The sequence below is a fragment of the Tupaia chinensis genome, unplaced genomic scaffold (genome assembly GCF_000334495.1).
Source record: "Tupaia chinensis unplaced genomic scaffold, TupChi_1.0 Scaffold000140_1, whole genome shotgun sequence".
In the NCBI taxonomy this organism is placed as follows: domain Eukaryota; kingdom Metazoa; phylum Chordata; class Mammalia; order Scandentia; family Tupaiidae; genus Tupaia; species Tupaia belangeri.
In genome coordinates this window covers 6,641,244-6,663,311 of record NW_006159610.1, presented here as the reverse complement: position 1 = coordinate 6,663,311, position 22,068 = coordinate 6,641,244, and the positions used below count along the sequence as shown (strand labels likewise).

Here is a 22,068-nt window from a genome sequence, read left to right as displayed (position 1 = left end):
CATGCACGCACACGCGCCCAGTGTGAGTTTTAAGCCACCGGGTCCAGGACACGAACCACGGTCGACTACGTGGGAGTCCAGCAACATAGCCATTACGCTAACTGCTGGTTCCCAAATCTTTTTTTTTTGTTTTTTTGAGAGGTTTTTGCTGTAGGGCACGTACTCTCACCAGAAGGACAGAGACACAGAAAGTGAGAAATCACGCCCCCCGGGGGGTTGGCCACGCCACAGTCTCTTCTCCTCCATTCTCCTCTCGAGATCTTGGGCACGCACACACACGCCTGGTGTGAGTTTAGGTGTGAGTTTAAGCCATCAGGTCCAGGACTTGAACTGCTGTCTACTACATGGGAGTCCAGCGACATAGCCATTACGCCATCTGCTGGTCCCCAAAATTAAATAGCTCTTAAAAAAAAATGACAAACCTGTCGGTCAGTATCCACTGTCCACTAGATAAACAATGGAAGGGTAGGAGCAAATGGTAGATAAAAGGAATAAGGGCCAGCCCGGGGCAGGGTGGTTACGGTGGCTAGCTCTCCCGGGACTGCAGTTTGGATCCCAGACTTGGGGCTTGAGAAACACAAAGCGTGCATGTGTACATGTTTTTGCGTCAAAAATCTCAGAAGGAGGGAAGAGATGGCGAAGAAGGGGTTGCACTATAACGATTCCCCATAGGGAGTGTTTTCTCAGTACCTCCACCCTCTCTCCGGCAAGGCCACATGCCCTCCAGCAAAACAGAAAAGAAAGATGAAGTACAAGCTTCAAGCCAACACTTGGGAATATTTCAGTCTTACTGACAGTGAAAACAGGATCTAATAAAAGTGTAAGTTTACTGCATGCCTATCGAAGCCGCAAAGGTGACAAAACTCAACGTGTTTTGCGGGAAATAGCCATGTTCCCAGATGCTGGTGTGTTCTCTGGGAACTGGATCAAAATGAAACACAATGCCAAGATAATTACTGTGTTATTTGACGCAATACTCTCAAAGGAATAACTCGGGGAAATAATAGAAGGGAAGGAAGGTTATATGTAGAAAGGTAATTGTAGTCATATTAAGAGATTGTTGGAAAAGTCATGACACGTTTTCACATAGAAAAATCGCCATAAATTTTCCGATGACCCAATATTTATGTAGTAAAAATCTGGCCATTACTGAACTACCCAACGACTTGATAATGGCTTTGCTAATCAGGAAATATTAGTACACCATCATATTATTAACTATTAGATCCACGAATCTGAAGGCTTTGATGACATCACATGTAGCATTTGTAAGTTAAAAAGTGTCGTGAGGGGCCAGCAGGTGGTGTGGAGATTAAAGTCCTGAACCCCACCTGGCCAACTGAGCAGTTTGAGTCCCGGACCCCGCAGCTTGAAAATCATGCCAGGCCTGTGTGTATGTGTGCCCGCGATGCCAAGGAGGCTGGAGCAGATGGGATTGTGGGGTGGCTATCTCCCCTGGGGGGTGATTTCTCACTTTCCCTTCCTCTCTCTGTCTCCCCCCACCACCTCTTGTGAGCATATGCACTCCAAAGCAAAAACTAAAAAAAGAAAAAGAAAAAGCGAAATGAGGCCCAGGAGCTTTGGTGCACGAGGAATGGTGTTTCTGTGAGAGGTTGGGGCCACATGGGAGGTCTGAGTTGGGATGCCAAACCAAACAGGCTGGTTGCTGGTCTGTAATCCAAGCTAACTGGGAGGCTGGGGCAGGAACATTGGAGTGTCATGAAACCCTGTCAAAAATACCTATCTTGTCCTTCCTTTTGACTGAAACTGCCATCTTCCAGTAATTCACCAAAATGATAAACACAAAGGGAACGAGGGGAGGCACCCGATATATGTTCTCTAGGCCTTTTAGAAAACATGGAGTGGTTCCTTTGGCAACATACATGCGAATCTACAAGAAAGGTGATAGTGTAGACATTAAGGGAAGGGGTACTGTTCAAAAAGGAATGCCCCACAGATGTCACCATGGCAAAACTGGGAGAGTCTACAAAGTTACCCAGCATGCTGTTGGCACTGTTGTGAACAAACAGGTTAAGGGCAAGATTCTTGTCAAGATAATCAATGTTTGTATTGAGCATAGTAAGCATCCTAAGAGCAGAGATAGCTTCCTAAAACGTGTGAAGGAAAATGACCAGAAAAAGAAGGAAGCCAAAGAGAAAGGTACCTGGGTTCAACTTAAGTGCCAGCCTGCTCCACCTAGAGAAGCACACTTTGTGAGAACCAATGGAAAGGAGCCTGAGCTACTGGAACCTATTCCCTATGAATTCATGGCATGATGGGTGTTAAAAATAAACTAATCTGTGGTCTATACAAACACTTTTCTTAATTGAGTGGAGTTATGTTCCCTCCCCCAAACTAATTTTAATTGGACTCTAATTCATTTTGTGAGATCTTTATTCAAATTAGTATTTTTTTACCTGAAAGATGTTAAATGGCTTATTTTGTAACAAATAAAATTCAGTTGATTAGGGAAAAAAATTACCTATCTCTCTCCCTCTCCTGCTCACTCTCACATTAAAATAAAAAATAAAAAAGTGGAATGAGTTTGCTACGTGGACATGAGCAACTCTGTCAAGTTGTGTTTGTCTAATGAGAGTATTGGTGCTATTAGGGTTTTTTTTTTTCTTTTTTTGGTTGGAGAGTTGTTGGGTTTTTTTTGTTGTTGTTTGTTTGTTTGTTTGTTTGTTTTTGCTCTAGGGTACGTGCACTCACCAGAGAGACAGAGAGATAGAAAGCGAGAAATAACCCCCTGTGGGGGGATGGCCATGCCGCAATCCCTTCTCCTCCATTGTCCTTTCAGGATTTGAGGCACCCACACACACATTCCTGGTGTAATTTTCAAGCTGCGGGGTCCGAGACTTGAACCGCAGTCAGCTTGTGCATGTCCAGCACCTTAACCACCATGCCACCTGCTGGCCCCCATAAATTTATCTCTGTAAAGTGTATTCTTATTATTGTTATTATTTTTTTTAGTTTTGCTATAGGGTGTGTGTATTTTTTTAGTTTTTTTGTAGTAGGGCGTGTGTGCTCACCAGAAAGACAGAGACAGACAGAAATCACCCCCCCAGGAGGGATGGCCACACCTCAGTCCCTTCTCCTCCATTCTCCTCTCTGGATTTTGGGCATGCACGCACACACGCCTGGAGTGAGTTTAAGCCACCAGGTCTGGGACTCGAACTGTGGTTGGCTACATGGGAGTCCAGTGACATAGCCATTATGCCAACTGCTGGTCCCTGTAAAGTGTATTCTTTAGGCAGGGCCAGTTTGTGTTAGATAGCAAAGGATATGGGCGCTGATCCTGACTCAAGGCTTAATGGATGATTTGCTTTTCTTTGTTTCTGTGAAATGGAAACGCTGACACCTGCTGCGTTTTCTTCTAGGAATACATGCAAATACAGTCATGATATTCTCTCAGAACACAACTTCAGAATCCTGAAAAATCATGAGCTGTCTGGACTCAACCAGGAAGAGTTAGCAGTGCTGCTTGTCCAAAGTGACCCTTTTTTCCTGCCCGAGGTAAGGTGTCAGAAAGCCGGGAGAACATGACTGGCCGGGTTGTTACGGCTCTGTCGGGGCAGGAGTGGAACGAGCTCACAGTTGGCACCAGGCTCTGCGGCTGGTTTCAGGGCTGTTTCTAGTGACCTCAGAGGTTCCAGCGCTTTCCTTTCTGTGGGGAGTTTTATTGGAATTTGCCAGGTGGTGATGCAGTGAGGATGCACCTGGACTAATTGGGGAAGGTCCTGGGTTCACATCCTGGTACCTCCTAGTACATGCCAGGTACACATGCCCATGATCTGGTCTGTTGAGACAAGTACAAATGTTTTTATCTCCGAAATATCAGAAATTCAGGTTTCTTACTCTATATTAGTTTCCTCATTTAATAGTCCAAACATTTGCATTACTCTGTGTTTTATACAACACTTCCATGTATTTTTATACAAAATAATGATTTAATTCTATTTATTATCATTATTTGAAATTTGCTACAGGACATGTGTGCTCACTAGAGAGATGAGGGCTGGTGGTGTGGGGGGTAGTGAGAAAGCAAGCTGCCAGGGCCGGGACTCCCTGCATTGGTTGGCCATGTGGGAGTGCAGCGCCTTAACCGCCATGTCCCCGACTGACCCCACATTCACATATTTTGTGACTTAGTCTGCCAGACAACCCAGTTTAGAGCAAATATTTCCCTCCTGTTACAGAAGGGACAGAGGCTGGGAATAGGTAAGTGGGTCCCTCGAAATCACACAGATGGTCTATTTAGTGACGATATTCCTCCTGCCTTCTTTCAGTAGAAAATACATCTCTGGGGCCGGCAGGTGGCGTGGTGGTTAAGGTGCTGGACATACCCACATGGGCGACCATAGTTGGAGTCCCAGAACTGGTGGCTTGCTTTCTCACTTCCTCTCTCTCTCTTTCTCTCTCTCTGATCAAATTAAAATGAATGAATGAGGTAAAATAAGTAATTTTTTTAAAAAAAGAAAATACATCTCCGTAGAGCTAGATATGGCACTATAGCTATTTAGGTAGAAACATGAAAATTATATTTTTGCTTAGAACTTCTACCCAGCAGAGATTAAATTCTGGAGGTTAGATCCACATGTCTTTTTTTTTTTGGAGAGATTTTCACTGTAGGGCGCGTGCGCTCGCCAGACAGACAGAGAGAGACATAGAGACAGAAAGCGAGAAATCACCCCCCAGGGGGGATGGTCACGCCGCAATCCCTTCTCCTCCATTCTCCTCTCGGGATCTTGGGCACGCACGCACACGCGCCCGGCGTGAGTTTTAAGCCACCGGGTCTGGGACACGAACCGCGGTCGACTACGTGGGAGTCCAGTGACATAGCCATTACACTAACTGCTGGTTCCCCACATGTCCTTTTAAATTGCAAAGAGAGTTGACATCTCAAGATGAGCCTTCCTCTTTTGTTTTGTTTTGTTTTTGAGAGATTTTTTGCTGTAGGGTGCGTGTGCTCTCCAGAGAGACAGAAAGACTGAAAGTGAGAAATCACCCCACGGGGGCTCAAGCTTCTCCACATCCTCTTCATCACCTGTGATGTTCTCACTTTTTTTTCTGGGAGTGGGGAGCAAGGTTGGTATGACCATGCTGCAATCCCTTCTCCATTTTCCTCTCAGGATTTTTGGGCACATGCGCCTAGCGTGAGTTTCAAGCTTCTGGGTCTGGGTCTGAACCGTGGTTGACCTTGTGGGAGTCCAGCCTTAACCACTGTGCCACCTGCAGGCCCTGAGCCTTCCTCTTTCGGATTCTTTTGAAATGTAAGGCTCACTTTGGGTCCTGTTTGTAGTAGCCATCTTATTTTGATTCTTCCATAGTTTATCAAATTCATAAATATCTTTTAGTTAGTCTGCAGGCCTCTTCTGCCCCAAATCAGTCATGAATGGAACACCAGTCACTAAAACCATCAATGTGTGTGTCATTTTTTCCCTTTGGTCATCTCTGCTTGCTTCAGAAATGTGTATGTGTTTGAGCTTTCCTTAATGAATGTTTAGGAGACACGGGAAGGTATTTGTCTCTTTTTTTCTCCCTCTATAGATATGCAAAACTTACAAGGGAGAAGGTCGGAAGCAGATCTGTAACCAGCCGCCACCATGCGAAAGGCTGCACATCTGTGAACACTTCACCCGAGGGAATTGTGGTTACCCCAACTGCCTCCGGTCCCATAACCTGATGGACAGGAAGGTGCTGGCCATCATGAGGGAACACGGACTGAGCCCGGACATCGTCCAGAACATCCAGGACATCTGCAACAGCAAGCACTCCCGGAGGAACCCCCCCGGGTTCAGAGGTACGTGGTTTTCTCGTCTCGGTTGTAAGAGCTTTCGGGTACACAGAAATGGGAGGGAAGGAAAACTTTCCCTTGTCTTCATTTCCCCTTGCAGAACTTGCCCATTTCCATAGGCCCTTGTTACATAATTTAGCATAGTATGAATGCATTTTGTAATTAGATTTTCACACTTAGCACTGTTTCTTCCTAGATTCGAAACAAAGGTTACATTGTTTTCTTAAAAGCTGGCTGATAAAGCTTTATTTTGTTAACCAGAGAGGGCACACGCGCTCGCCCCGGGAGGGACAGAGGGACAGAGGGACAGAGTGAGAGGCATGAGTATACTGCAATCCTTTCTCCTCCATTTCTTCATCCTGTTGGGATTTTGGACATTCGCACACATGTGCTTGGCATGTTTTTCGAGCTGCCAGGGCTGAGATTTGAATCTCAATCAGCCACGTGGGATCTAGCTTCTTTAACTATTAGGCAAAAATTTTAAAAACTTATTTCTCCTGTGAGGAAGGCAGACAGAGAGTTAAATTTATTTATTATCATCATAATCTTGTTTATATTACATTGAATCACATATAACTTTACACTGTATTACATTTCTTTTTCCAGAAGGAATACCATGCATGTCAGTCAATACAGAGACATTAAAATCCCCGTTTCATCATCCAATATCTTTTCGTTGTTTTTCCCGATCATTATTATTATTATTCCAATTATTTTTTAAACAATCACTATTTCTCATTTTGCTTGTAAAAAGACTTTACCCATCATGAAATACTTCTCAGACCTGTCCAGTTGAGAATATTATACATGTCAGCATCAACAGGTAATAAGCCATATCTGTGTCCCACTAGCGTCCTGCCTCTCCATTTGTTCTCTTGCTATCTTCTCTATACTCTTCTCTTCTCCCACCCCATTCCACACTCTCTTATCCTCGTTAACTATTTTCACTGCTTTTATGTCCTTCAGAATTTCGCTCTCTACCATAGAGTGCGGAGAGTCGGTGTATATTAAGTGGATACATACAATATCTTTCTTTCATAGCCCCTAACAGGTCCCCCCCCAGCCTCAGCCAGCCCTACATGGCATGTGCTGGCCTGGTATACTCAGGGAGGTCTCTGGGTCTGAATCAGAAATCCTTGCATGTGGAATTGCCTTGCAGAGCATCACATTCTACTGCTGCGCCACTGCCTGGCCCCACAAAAACAAGAGACAAAAAAAAATTAAAGTGGCTTTTAGATTCACCAGGTTTTTGATAAAGAATTATTTTATTTTACTTAGCATTATCTCTTTTTTTTTTTTTTAAGAGAAGCTTTTACTATAGTTTTTGCATGCACTTGCTGGAAAGACGGAGACAGACAGAGAGACAGAAAGCGAGACATCACCCCCCTCAGGGGGCATGGCCACACCTCAGTCCCTTCTCTTCCATTCTCCGCTCAGGATCTTGAGCACACACGTACACAGGCCTGGCGTGAGTTTTAAGCCGCTGGGTCTGGGACTCAAACTGTCGTTGACTACATGGGAGTCCAGCCATGTAACTATTACACCATCTCCCAATATTATCATTTAAAATTTAAAAAAAAATTATTTAACTTTATTCATTATTATTTTTTAGTATTTCCAGAAAGAGAAAAGAAGCCTCCAGGTCCAGGACTTGGACCACAGTCAGCCATGTGGGAGTCCAGAGCCCTCAACCACCATGCCACCTGCTGGCCCCAATTTTTAAAATTTGACCAGAGCGAGACAGAGAGAGAGAGAAAGTGAGAAAAACGAGCCTCTAGGTCTGGGACTTGAACTGCGGTTGGCCGTGTGATAGTCGAGTGCTTTAACCACCACACTACCTGCAGGCACCCCTCCCCTTTTTTTGACACATGAATTCATCAAAATCTAATGACAGAGTAGTTATTTTATTTAAAAAAGATAAATGTGTATATGATAGGGCTACTATTTGCATATATTAATTAGATAAGCTCCAATAATATTCATTTAAAAAACTCATGAGAATACTAATTGTACTGAATTAATCACTACATGTTATATTCATGTATTGATAAACCACTCTATACCCTCAAAAATATGTTACAAATATTACATGAATTAAAATTGAAATCTGGGGGCTGGCAGGTAGCATGATGGTTAAGGGCATTGGACTCCCACATGGCTGACCATGGTTCAAGTCCTGGACCTGGTGGCTTACCTTCTCTCTCTCTGTCCCTCTCTGATCAAATTAAAATAAATAAACAAATAAATAATTAAAGTTCAGTAAAATAATTCTTTAAAAAAATTGAAATCTCAACGTCGTAAATAAAAATCCCATGTAAAAAATGATTCATTCACAGGGCCAGCAGATGACATGACAGTTAAGGCAGCTGGGTCCCACATGGCCAACTGTGTGGGTCATGTCCCAGACCCAGTAGCTTGAAAAACATGCTGGGCGTGAGTACATGCATGTCCAAAATCCCAGGAGGAGAATGGAGATGGGATTGTGGTGTGGCCATCCCCCATGAGGGTCCTTTCTCACTGTCTCTGTCTCCAGCTAACACGTGCACCCTATAGCAAAAAAAGAAAAGTTGACCCCCTTGAATACATGGCCTTCTTTTTGTTAAAGGTGCGACTCGGCCATGTACTCCTCTTGCCTCAGTCTCTCAGCTGGGACTGCAGGTGCACACCGGTGCCTGGCTCTAACTAGCTCCATAAATTCTCCTACACACTTCTCTTCCAAAGTATGTCCTCGTGTTTATTTAAGCCAAAGTGTATCAACCTCACCAGTTATTGACATTCATCTCTTCATATATGTAGATACAGATCTTCACGCACACTAATAACACATTTGTGGTTAAAGCATTCGACGTGTGCAGATACTGTACCGCTGCACGCTCGAATATCAGCATGTATCTCCGTAAGCCAGGCTGTTCTCTTGCATTATGACAATACAACAAATCCAGAAAATTCAGCCTGAATGCAAAACTGTACACGATTTCATTTATAGTCCTCAATGCTATTTCTTTTAAAGGAAGCTTTTATTTTTATATTTTAAATCGTGATAAGGATACACAGCACGAAGTTTGCCGTTCACCAGTGTGCGTGTCCAGCTCAGCAGCATTCAGTACAGCCACACTGGAATGCAGCCATCCCCGCCAGGACCTTCTCCCCTCGCCTCGCTGAGACCGGGCAGCGCCCACGACACACTAGTTCCCTCTCACTCCTCCCCAGCCCCTGCAGTTACCCTTCTCCTTTCTATCTCTATAAACCTGACAACTCTGGGTCCCTCGCACCCAGAAGTGGAATTGCTGGCTCGGATGGTCATTCTGTGTTCATCTTTGGAGGAACTGCCATACCATTTTCCATAGCAGCTGGACCGTTACTCATTTCTGCCAGCAGTGTTCGAGCTTCTCCACCTCTTCTTCATCACCTGTTATGTTCTCACTTTTTCTTCTAGGGTGTGGGCAGGGTTGGTATGACCATGCTGCAATTCCTTTCCCTTCATTCTCCTCTCAGGATTTTGGATACGCACGCACTTGCACCAGGCGTGAGTTTCAAGCTGCTGGGTTTGAAGTGACGCTCGCTCTTTCCTTCCTTCCTTCTTTCCTTTTTGTTTTTCCTATAGGGCATGCATGCTCTCCAGAGAGAGAAAGAGAGAGAGAATAAATGAGAAAGAGACAGTGAGAAATTACGCCCGAGGGAGGGTGGCCACTCCGCTCTCTATCCCTTCTCTTTCACTGCCCTCTTGGGATTTGGGGCACACATGCACATGTGCCTGGTGTGTGTTTCAAGCCACCAGGTGAGGGCCTTGAGTTGCATAGTCAGCCACGTGGGATCCAGCCACCTTAACCACCGCGCCTCCCGCTGGCGCATACTCATGATTTTTAAAAGGTGTATTGATTGGTTTCATGCGTGAGAGAGACAGAGAGGCAGCACCTCCGACAGGGTCCTGTTGCTGTGACCCACCCCGCCCCAGCCAGTCCCGGGTCACCGGCACACGAGGGCCCCACACGCTCGGGAAGGTGACCGTGTGTCAGCCCAGCCCCCCTGCGTGGGCCAGCCTCTCGGAGCCTCCCATTTCACTACTGCACATACAGCTCCTAATACTCAGTTTTTCATGGTTTTCTGAAGTGAATGTAGAAGAGGTGGATTTGACGAATCGGGTAGGATACATGAGTGTAAGATTCCGGATAAAGTAATGAACAGTTACACCTCCTTGTATTTGAGAAGTGGTTCGTAATTTTCGAGGGACTTTCACCCCAGAGTTTCTCTTTATTATTCCTCAAAGCGTGACCATGAAGAAAGGCAGGTATGGTGTTTATGGGTCTCTCTCAAGGGTTACGGAAACTGAAGCTCAGAAATGTTAAGCGACTTGTAGCAAGCAGCCTTAAATCATTTTTCGGAGGAAGAACGATAATGTGATGAGTAAATACAAAGTCACACCCCAAGGTCCTGCACCGCTAGAAGACAGCAGAGCTCACGTGTCCTGGTTTCCGAGCGAGGGCTTTCTCCCACATCTCAGTGCTTTCTGAGCAGGGGCGGTCTGGAGGGTGGTTGCTACTGCAGTTTCGCAATGGAGCTGTCCGTACGAGAGAGGTCTGTGTTTGTCGTCACTTCCAGTTAATCTACTGAGTTAACCATTTTGCTGGCAGGGAGGGCATGGTTGCTTTTGCTGTGTTACTGCTGCCCCCTCCTGAGTTGGGAAGAAAAAGGATTTCTGTTCTTCCCTTTCCCCACACACGAGAGCACAGTCCACACACACACACACACACACACACACACACAGGCACACCTCACGTGCATGTGTGCCTCACACATAGACACGCACATCTTCCGCACACACCCCAGCATACCCCACCCACTCTGTAAACCTCACACACACGCTCGCCATGCAAACACAGGCACTCCCTCTTCCTCCTGGCTCTCTCCCTTCCTCCGTGCTTCCCGGGGAGTGTGAGTCATTAGGTTTCTAGAGAGAGGCCAAGTCCCACTAGGCCACTGCCTTGCTGAGTTTGACTTTTGATAGGAAGCTTGGGCACGGGGGAGCAAGCTGAAGAAATCTGGAAAGATTTCGGGCTTAAAACCAAACCTTTAGAATGTAGTTTCACTTTCTGTGTAAGCATTGTGAATTTTTTTTCTTTCCTCCTGCCTGCCTCCCTCTCTTTCTTTTTCTTTCATGATAGCGTGCACGCACATGCATGAGCGAGAGAGAGAGATAGGGAAACTCTCTGATGAGATCTCACTATGCCAAGATCCTTTTCCCAGCCTCCAGCTCCTCAGAATCTCGGGCGCCCATGTGTGCACCTGGAGCGCTTTTAGACTGATCCCAGGGTCTGAACCTGCATCCGCCTGTGGCTTCCAACACCGCAGTGTAGTGTGCTAGGGACTGTGCCACCTGGGCTGCACACTCCTGTGACTCCCTACACTGTGATGCACACCCATATCACGATATGGGAACACCCGAAATGACATTTACAAAGCCCACCCTGGGGGCCAGCAGGTTGGAATCTCGCGTGGCTGATTGTGATTCAAGTCCTGGACCTGGCAATTTGCTTTCTCTCTCTCTCTCTCTTTCTCTCTTTCTCTTCCTGTCTCTCTGGTGAGTGTACATGACATAATAGCAATTTAAAAAATAATAATAGGGACCAGCAGGTGGCATAAGGATTATGTTACTGGATTCCCACATGGCTGACTATGGTTTGAGTCCTGGACTTGGCAGCTTGAAATTCACACTGAGTGTGTGTGCCTGTGTGCCTAGAATCCCAAGAGGAGAATGGAGGAGAAGGGCTTGTGGCTTGGCCATCTCCCCGAGAGGGGGAGGTTATTTCTTGCTTCCTGTCTCTGTCTCTCTCTGTCTTTCCAGTGAGCACATATGCCCTATAACAAAAATCTCTCTAAAAAAATTAATAAATAAAATTGAATGAGTAATTACTTAAAAAATTTAAAATCAAATAAATCATTAAAAAAGAAAAGAAAAGAAAACCCATCCTAATTTATCCTAGTTTGTGTTCCCACTCACCATAGCAGTGAAGGTTGACTCAGAGCTAGGGAATAGTGGATGACCCCCACCCCCACCCCAAGAGGTATAGGGGTAGGGGTGGGGCTACGTCTGAGTCCCACAGGAGAAGCCAGAAGAGAACCAGGGTCCGAGTCTTATTCTAGGCCATGGATGGTGTTCTCTGCAGAGCCAACAGAAGGTCACGATTCTGTTACAGAAAATCCACCCGTCTTTAAGGTGGGGGTCCACTGATTAGGAGGGTAACTTGATGGAACTTGGGTAGTGAGGCTGGAGAGCCTGAGAGGCAGAGTCATGGTAGCACTTCCGTCCCGTTCACGGCATGTTCATCATCGGCTTGGTTTGGTGTTTCCTAGCTCCCCCGCCACATCACAGAGCCATGCCATATAGAGGGAGAAGTAAGAGCAGAGACCGATTCTTTCAGGACAGCCGAGAATTTTTTGCAACTGGGTTCGTTCATGCTGAGAGGACCTGCACACGCAGTCCAGACCCAGTGGGCCACAGGGCTTCCCTGGATAACGGGTCCGTGGATGACCTCACCCACAAGTTCACCCGTCTAGGGAGCCAGGAGAGCTCTCAGCCTTCTGCCTCGGCCAAGGCGACGATTCCTGGAGGAACAGGGGAGGTGGGAGCGAGCCAGAAGCTCCTGAAGAATGACAGCACAGAGGGCTCCTTCTGCGGGAAGCAGGGCAAGGATCTCCTTGCTTCTGACCCACCGCAAGTCTCCACCTGGAAGGGGCCCACGTCCTGGCCACGTGAGCCAGACACCAGGAGAGATAGGGAGTTTTCTCTGGATGAAGCTGCCGCCCGCTTCCCTCCTGGCTCTGTACAGACACCTGAAGCCAGAAAGAGCACGGGCACGTTTTCAGACCGTGCAAATACCGGGGGCAAAAGTGGGTCTGAAGACACCCAGCCTGTCCCTCTTTCCAGCAAGAATGCCATTGCAGTGACCACAGATAGAACTGCCCCAAGATCTTCTGAATACCAGGCCACAACTGGCACTGGGAGAGAAATTCCATCCTCGAGGAGACAGGATGCTGGAAAGACTGTTCCCCAGGATCTGCAGAGCCCTGACAAGATGACCGACGACAGTCGCCCGGGAGGAGCCTGCGTTAATGATCGATACGGAGCCAAGACGGAGAGGTCTTCATTGATCAATGCAGAGCCAAGATGGATCGGGGCTAGCACGTCTGTCCCGGATGCACCAAACGTCTCTACGCAAGTTATGAAGGACATTACTACCATGGAAAAAACGGATGCCGTCGGTTTCAGCTTAAAAACGGCCATCTTTGGGGAAACAGATGTGTCACATTCTGGAAGTCAAGGTCTGAAAAGCCCGGTCCTGGCCACGCCTGGGGAAAGCACAGCCCCAGCACGAGTCAGTCCCCTGCCACAGTCATTTTCTCCACCGTCCTCGAGAGTCAGCACAACAGCGTGGGGGGCCCCTGCCAAGAACTCCGTCCACGTCTCTGTTGACCCCATCAGGGAGCTTACAAGGAGGACCCCGGGCTCCACACAGCGTAAGTCACCGAAGGGTGAAGGGGTCCCTGTGTCTCATGTCTGCAGCTTTGCGGCTGGAGCTGGTAGTTTCTCCTCGGATGTTTCCCTAGGTTGTTAGAGGGCCTGGAGCTCAGGGGTTTGGTTAAGGGGTGGTTCTGACACAGGAAGACAGGGGAGGCCCAATCAGTAGAACCACGTGGACTAAACGCTGCGTTTATTGAGACTAGCTCACTGCGATTTCAGAAACAAGCAGAACGCTCACGCAACTCTTGTTGACATGTCCTTTAGTGCGGGGTGGGCAGGGGTTACCCAGATTCACAAGCAATCCACGAATCCCAGGAACTCTTTGAACACGGCCCTAGTTTCTGATTTTCTTTCCCACCGAGAGACCAAGCGTCTGGACTTTCTGTTGTAACGTTAAGATCAGCAAACATGCATCGTCCTTTGTTTTGTAGATTCCGTATCTGATGTCACAAGATCCACGCCTTCTAGGAGGGGTGAGGACGACTCCAAGGAAATTTGTCTCGACTATCTGCAGAAGGGTTGTGAGCCTAGCGGTGAGTAACACCGGGCTCTTCTCTGAGCCGCCGCCTTCTGGGCACCATGACTGGTGATGCTGTGAACATGGCTGGGCTAGTAGCTGCTCAACTCTGCTTTCACTTCTTGTGGCTGTTCTGCCTTGATTGGGGATGGCTGGTGTCTTATAGTACTTGTATTTATTTTATTTATTTATTTTTTTGTAATTGCCAGAGGGCACATGGGCTCCCCAGACAGAGAAGAGGGAGAAAGCACCCCTCAGTAGGGTGTGGTCGCCCCACAGTCCTCCTCTACTTCTCCATTCTGCTGGGGTTTTGCAGATGGACACATATGTTTGGAGTGTGTCTGTATGTGTGTGTGTGTGTGTGTGTGTGCCATGGCTCATGTGCTCACCAGAGAGAGGCAGAAAGAAAGAGGGAACGTGAGAAATCCTTCTCCAGAGAGGACGGTCGTACCACAGTTCCTTCTTGGCCAGTCTTCTCTCGGGATTTTGGGCACACACATGTTCCTGTGTGATTTTCAAGCCTGTGAGACCAGGACTCAAACTGTGCAGCCAGCCATGTGGGATCCAGACCCCTTAACCTCCATGCCACCAGCTGGCCCCGTGCCTGGAGTGTTTTTCAAGCCACTGGGGCTGATTTAAAGGCCAGTCAGCCATATGTGATCTGGTTCCCTTAACTGGTGGGCAAGGGAGCTGGCCCCACTTATTTTTCAAGGAACCCTTTTCCGTAGTGCCTGTACTATTTTTCACTCCCACCAGCAGCACGTAAGTGTCCAAATTTCTCCATATCCTAGCCAACGGTTGTGATTTATTTATTTATTTTTTTATTTTGGAGAGGTATTTGCTGTAGGGCGTGTGCACTCTCCAGAAAGACAGAGAGAGAGGGAGAAATCACCCCCTGGGGGGATGGCCACACCACAATCTCTTCTCCTCCATTCTCCTCTCAGGATCTTGGGCACTCACGCACGCGTGCCCAGTGTGAGTTTAAGTCACCAGTCTGGGCTTCGAACTGCAGTCAACTACATGAGAGTTCAGTGACATAGCCATTACTCCATCTGCTGGTCCCTATCTTTGTAAAGTGTATTCTTTTTTTTTTTTGGAGAGATTTTTGCTATAGGGTGCGTGCGCTTGCCAGAAAGACAGAGAGACAGAAAGTGAGAAATCACCCCCCGGGGCAGGGTGGGAATGGCCACACTGCATTCTCCTCTCGGCATCCTGGGCACGCACCTGGCGTGAGTTTAAGCCACCGGGTTTGGGACTCAAACCACAGTCGACTACATGGGAGTCCAGCAACATAGTCATTATGCCTACTGATGGTCCCCCAACAGTTGTTATTTAAATTTTTTTCTTTGAGATATTTTTCTTATAGGATTTGTGCACTTGCTGAAGAAACAGAGAGACCGAGACAGAAAGTGAGAATTATCTTCCAAGGGGAATGGCCATGCCACAATCCCGTCTTCTCCAACTCCTCTTACGATTTTGGGCATGCACATACATATGCCCTGTGTTAGTTTCAAGCTGCCAGGTCCAGGACTTGAACCGCTGTTGGCCATGTGGGAGCCCAGCAATGTAACCACCATGCCACCTGCTGGCCCCCATTCCAACACTGGTCATTTGCTGTGTTTTGTTTCTTTTTTGAAATCTGGACTATAATGAGTGGTTATGTAATGAGTTGTTGGCATAGTCACGATACATTTTTGCATAGAAAAACATGGAGAAATACGTCATGACTTTTCCAATGACCCAGTACTCTTGGATCAGCCATGTCTTGAGCAGCGACACTCTGTGGGTTTCCCTGTGGTGTCTACACTTGCCCCTTTTTCTTTGAAAGTAGTCACACGTCTTGGACCAGCAGGTGGCATAGTGGTTACATCGTTGGACTCTCACATGGCTGACCTTTGGGTCCTAGACCAGGAGACTTGAAACTCACACTGGGCGTGTGTGCGTGCATGCCCAAAATCCTGAGAGGAGAATGGAGAAGGGATTGTGGCATGGTCATCCCCCATAGGGGGTGATTTCTCACTTTCTGTCTCTCTGTCTCTTGGGCAAGTGCACATACCCTATAGCAAAAAATCTCTCTCTAAAAAAAAATAATCACACATCCTTTTGAACATTTCAAAATGATGTAAATATCGCATAATGCAAATTTTGAGAAAAGAACTACTTTCTGGATTCCCGCATGAAGGGCTTTTAGCCTTAATTCATGATTCTGACAGAGTTCCTTTATCAGCCACCTTTCTCAGGCCCACCCTGTGCTAGTTGAGCAGGGGGACATAAGTAATGATGCAGTCTTGGCTTTGGTGAGTTTGTAGTTAAGATGGGGCATTGGAACGTCCACACATGAGAAAACTCTATAAAATCAGTCATCCCATAAATGATAAACCCCCAAAGTAGTAAGGTCCTCAATAACTGGACATTAAGGGAGAGACAAAAGGAATACTGAATACAAGTCAGATGACAATGGAGGGAGATCAGCTGGGGGAATCTTTCTGGAAAGGATGAACTGTGAGCCAGGGTGTCAAGGAAATAAAAGCAGTCGCTCACTCTGGAGAACATTTTGTCTTAATATATACACTATGGGGTGCAGAAAGGGTTACTAATTTCCCTTTGGGTTAAGTAATTTTCTGGGAAGTGAGGAATTTTCATTTTGTGATGAGTCTCCTAAGGTAATAAAGCAACCCAGATAACAGATCTCGAGTCTCACAAGCAGGGGCCGGCATGAGCAAATGTGTGGGCAGAAGTGTCTGGCGAGCCAGGAAAGGCAGACCCAGATGGGAAGAGTCAACAGCGAACGTGGTTGAATTGCTTAGAACCATTGGCTCAATGGGCCCTGAGACCTCTTCTCTGTCTTTGCAGGTGGTTGCAGCAAAATCCACTTCCACTTGCCCTACCGGTGGCAGATACTAATTGCAAACACCTGGACGGACATCCCGTCCATGGAGAACATTGAGAGAGCCTACTGTGACCCCAACACCCATGAGTAAGTAGATGAGAGTGCTCTGGCTTGCAAAATCCATAACATTATTAAGGGAAAGCATCATGCTGGGCTTATGGGAGAAAGAAAACACTTCCTTCAGTCCCAGGGGCCAGCAGGTGGCATGGTGGTGGAGGCCCTGGAATCCCACATGGCCGCCTGCTGTTTGAGTCTGGGACCTGACAGCTTGGGAGTCGTGCTGGGCGGGCACACACACACACACACACACACACACACACACACACACACACACTCTCTCGCACCGGGTGGTTACTTCTCACTTTCCCTCCCTTCCTCTCTGGAGAGTACAATCCCTATGGCAAAAACGAACACAAACTGCCCCCCACTGAATCCCATTCCAGTTTGAGATAACTTTTTTTTTAACTTTTATTATTTTTTTAATTGCCAGAGGTTACATGTACTCACCAGAGAGAGAGTGTGAGAGAAAAAAACAAAACAAAACAAAACAAACCACCCCCTGTGCCTCAGTACAGCTTGGTTTGCTGCAGTCCTTTTTCCTCCTTTCCTCTTTCCCATCCGTATTTTTGGCATGCACATACACACACCTGGCATGATTTTCAAGCCATCTAGGACTGAGATTCAAACAATGGGTGGCCGTGTGCGATCTGGCTCCCTTAACCACTGAGCTCTGCGGCTAGCCCAAGTTCCATAAGACTCAAGATCAAAATGGCAAATGCCTCATGAGTTAGTGAAGCAAAACCTCAAGTTGGGTAGACTTGAAATTGCACTGAGAGGGACCAGCAGATGGCATGATGGTTACCTTGCTAGACTCCTATGTAGCTGATTGAGTCTGGGACCTGGTGGGCGTGTGTGTGTGCGCGCGCGCGCGCCCAAGATCCCAAAAGGAGAATGGAGGAAAGGCATTACAGTGTGGCCATTGTCCCTGGGGGGAGCTTTCTCACTTTCTGTCTCTCTGTCTCTCTGGTGAGCAAATGCACCCTACAGCAAAAATCACTCTCTAAAAAAAAAGAAAGAAAAGAAAAAAAGAAATTGCACTGAGCTTTTTAGGATTCTGCAAGTATTTGCCAACCCAAGTGAAACAAACAGTGACATGGTTATTTGTTCAGTTGATTATCTGTCTGCACGCCCTGCAGAAAATCAACGCAGAGGTCAGTATTCTTATCAGCTTGTGACAGAACTGAAAGTATTCATATGATGTAGGACAAAAGAGCCTTTGGCCAGATTTCATAACTTTAAAACATGACTCGAGTAGTTTCATGTAGTTCTAGTGTGGAGTTCTGTTGGCTATGTTAGCGTTTTCTGTCTTACCTTTGCCATTTCTCAATCCTGGCTGGAGACACCTCGGAGGAGACGTTTGTGTGTGCTTCTGTCAGAGCTGAAATGGCCGGTGCCCCCGTGGTCACATTTATCTAAGATGTGCAGGGATATAAGGTGCATCCTAGTTATATAAGGAAATTCCTTGCTGGGGAAGTTTACATATTTTTTCAGCATTGTGAATTAAGGGGATTTTTGGTGGAGATTCTGTGCTGCTGTGTTTTGCCAGTAGAGGGCAGCATCCGCTATTTTGTTATTTCTAGGTGTCGATTTGCTTTCTTACTATAGATCTGGAGCAAGGTTACTCCCCTCAGCATGTTTCTCAAACCACTGGACTGGGTCCAGGGACTTGAACTGTGCAGTCAGCCCTGTGGAATCCAGCTGCCTTAACCACCATGTTACCGGCTGGCCCCAGAGCAGGGCTTTTTAAAAATTTCTCCACTATTGTCATTTTTGACCAGATAATTATTTTTAGGTAGGGCTAAGGGGCAGGTTAGCAGTATTCCTGGCAGATAACTACTTAAATGCCAGTGAGCACGCCCCTTAACCATCTCCAGTTGTAATAACCAAAAATATCTTCAGGTATTGTCATATGTCCCCTGGGGACAGAAGTGTTCCTGATTAAGAATCATTGATCTAAGAGTCTTTCTTAGAGCAGTGGTTCTCACGGTTTTTGGTCTCATGACCACTGAATGCTCTTAAAATGTACTGAGAATCCCCAGTATATTTTATTCCATTTCTATGATTATAACTATGAATATTTATCATATTAAAAAATCAAAACTGAAAAATAATATGCTTACTGATTTATTTAAAAATTAGAATAATAAATTCATTACAGGTTAAAATAAATGTCTTTTTGTAACTATAATTACATAATTATATAGTTAATATGTATGAAGATTCCTCAGAAAGTTCATGGAAAATGCACATAATGAAAACACTATGGGGCCAGCTCCTCAAGAGAAGCCGGATGCCGCAGGGCAAGTGCAGCTGGAATCCCTGGTTCAGTCCATCTGAAACATGCTGGGCATGGGCACAGGTGCCCAAGATCCAATGGGCTAGAAGACTAGAGGAGGGAACTGTGGTGTGACCAGACCCTGTGATGAGTGCTCACCTCTCTCTCTCACATATGCATGTACACATGCTCTATCATGAAGGAAGAAAAAAATTTAAAAACAAAAAACCAGACATGAATTTTTTTTGCACCAAAATAAACTCATTTTTAAGTATATTATACTTTCTTCTTTACATTTGATCGCACATCTTTGTGGGATTTTTCAAACCATGCATGCAGTGTGTGATAATCAAAAGAAATTACCATATTTATCATCTTCAGTAAAGAATATTACATTATGTGGGAACCAGCAGTTAGCGTAATGGCTATGTCGCTGGACTCCCACATAGTCAACCGCGGTTCGCGTCCTGGACCTGGTGGCTTAAAACTCATGCCGGGCGCATGTGCGTGCGTGCGTGCCCAAGATCCCGAGAGGAGAATGGAGGAGAAGGGATTGTGGCGTCAGCTTGGTTTGCTGCAGTCCTTTTTCCTCCTTTCCTCTTTCCCATCCGTATTTTTGGCATGCACATACACACACCTGGCATGATTTTCAAGCCATCTAGGACTGAGATTCAAACAATGGGTGGCCGTGTGCGATCTGGCTCCCTTAACCACTGAGCTCTGCGGCTAGCCCAAGTTCCATAAGACTCAAGATCAAAATGGCAAATGCCTCATGAGTTAGTGAAGCAAAACCTCAAGTTGGGTAGACTTGAAATTGCACTGAGAGGGACCAGCAGATGGCATGATGGTTACCTTGCTAGACTCCTATGTAGCTGATTGAGTCTGGGACCTGGTGGGCGTGTGTGTGTGCGCGCGCGCGCGCCCAAGATCCCAAAAGGAGAATGGAGGAAAGGCATTACAGGCTGGCCATTGTCCCTGGGGGGAGCTTTCTCACTTTCTGTCTCTCTGTCTCTCTGGTGAGCAAATGCACCCTACAGCAAAAATCACTCTCTAAAAAAAAAGAAAGAAAAGAAAAAAAGAAATTGCACTGAGCTTTTTAGGATTCTGCAAGTATTTGCCAACCCAAGTGAAACAAACAGTGACATGGTTATTTGTTCAGTTGATTATCTGTCTGCACGCCCTGCAGAAAATCAACGCAGAGGTCAGTATTCTTATCAGCTTGTGACAGAACTGAAAGTATTCATATGATGTAGGACAAAAGAGCCTTTGGCCAGATTTCATAACTTTAAAACATGACTCGAGTAGTTTCATGTAGTTCTAGTGTGGAGTTCTGTTGGCTATGTTAGCGTTTTCTGTCTTACCTTTGCCATTTCTCAATCCTGGCTGGAGACACCTCGGAGGAGACGTTTGTGTGTGCTTCTGTCAGAGCTGAAATGGCCGGTGCCCCCGTGGTCACATTTATCTAAGATGTGCAGGGATATAAGGTGCATCCTAGTTATATAAGGAAATTCCTTGCTGGGGAAGTTTACATATTTTTTCAGCATTGTGAATTAAGGGGATTTTTGGTGGAGATTCTGTGCTGCTGTGTTTTGCCAGTAGAGGGCAGCATCCGCTATTTTGTTATTTCTAGGTGTCGATTTGCTTTCTTACTATAGATCTGGAGCAAGGTTACTCCCCTCAGCATGTTTCTCAAACCACTGGACTGGGTCCAGGGACTTGAACTGTGCAGTCAGCCCTGTGGAATCCAGCTGCCTTAACCACCATGTTACCGGCTGGCCCCAGAGCAGGGCTTTTTAAAAATTTCTCCACTATTGTCATTTTTGACCAGATAATTATTTTTAGGTAGGGCTAAGGGGCAGGTTAGCAGTATTCCTGGCAGATAACTACTTAAATGCCAGTGAGCACGCCCCTTAACCATCTCCAGTTGTAATAACCAAAAATATCTTCAGGTATTGTCATATGTCCCCTGGGGACAGAAGTGTTCCTGATTAAGAATCATTGATCTAAGAGTCTTTCTTAGAGCAGTGGTTCTCACGGTTTTTGGTCTCATGACCACTGAATGCTCTTAAAATGTACTGAGAATCCCCAGTATATTTTATTCCATTTCTATGATTATAACTATGAATATTTATCATATTAAAAAATCAAAACTGAAAAATAATATGCTTACTGATTTATTTAAAAATTAGAATAATAAATTCATTACAGGTTAAAATAAATGTCTTTTTGTAACTATAATTACATAATTATATAGTTAATATGTATGAAGATTCCTCAGAAAGTTCATGGAAAATGCACATAATGAAAACACTATGGGGCCAGCTCCTCAAGAGAAGCCGGATGCCGCAGGGCAAGTGCAGCTGGAATCCCTGGTTCAGTCCATCTGAAACATGCTGGGCATGGGCACAGGTGCCCAAGATCCAATGGGCTAGAAGACTAGAGGAGGGAACTGTGGTGTGACCAGACCCTGTGATGAGTGCTCACCTCTCTCTCTCACATATGCATGTACACATGCTCTATCATGAAGGAAGAAAAAAATTTAAAAACAAAAAACCAGACATGAATTTTTTTTGCACCAAAATAAACTCATTTTTAAGTATATTATACTTTCTTCTTTACATTTGATCGCACATCTTTGTGGGATTTTTCAAACCATGCATGCAGTGTGTGATAATCAAAAGAAATTACCATATTTATCATCTTCAGTAAAGAATATTACATTATGTGGGAACCAGCAGTTAGCGTAATGGCTATGTCGCTGGACTCCCACATAGTCAACCGCGGTTCGCGTCCTGGACCTGGTGGCTTAAAACTCATGCCGGGCGCATGTGCGTGCGTGCGTGCCCAAGATCCCGAGAGGAGAATGGAGGAGAAGGGATTGTGGCGTGACCATCCCCCCTGGGGGGCGATTTCTCACTTTCTGTCTCTATGTCTCTCTCTGTCTGTCTGGCGAGCGCACGTGCCCTGTAACTAAAACCTCTCAAAAAAAAAAAAAACCAAAAAAAGAGAA

The 22,068-nt window shown here is 46.0% G+C and overlaps 1 protein-coding gene across 5 annotated transcripts in view; it reads left to right on the top strand.

Annotated features, from left to right (window-relative positions):
• ZC3HAV1 (zinc finger CCCH-type containing, antiviral 1) overlaps positions 1–22,068 on the top strand; it is a 71,268-nt gene that overhangs the window by 33,410 nt on the left and 15,790 nt on the right. For all 5 annotated transcript variants that reach the window (XM_006145031.3, XM_006145030.3, XM_027770502.1 and 2 more), the window contains exons 2-6: positions 3,381–3,516; positions 5,551–5,803; positions 12,149–13,312; positions 13,748–13,849; positions 16,687–16,810. In XM_006145031.3, coding sequence (XP_006145093.1) covers positions 3,381–3,516; positions 5,551–5,803; positions 12,149–13,312; positions 13,748–13,849; positions 16,687–16,810 — 1,779 coding nt within the window. The remainder of the gene's footprint in view (positions 1–3,380; positions 3,517–5,550; positions 5,804–12,148; positions 13,313–13,747; positions 13,850–16,686; positions 16,811–22,068) is intronic.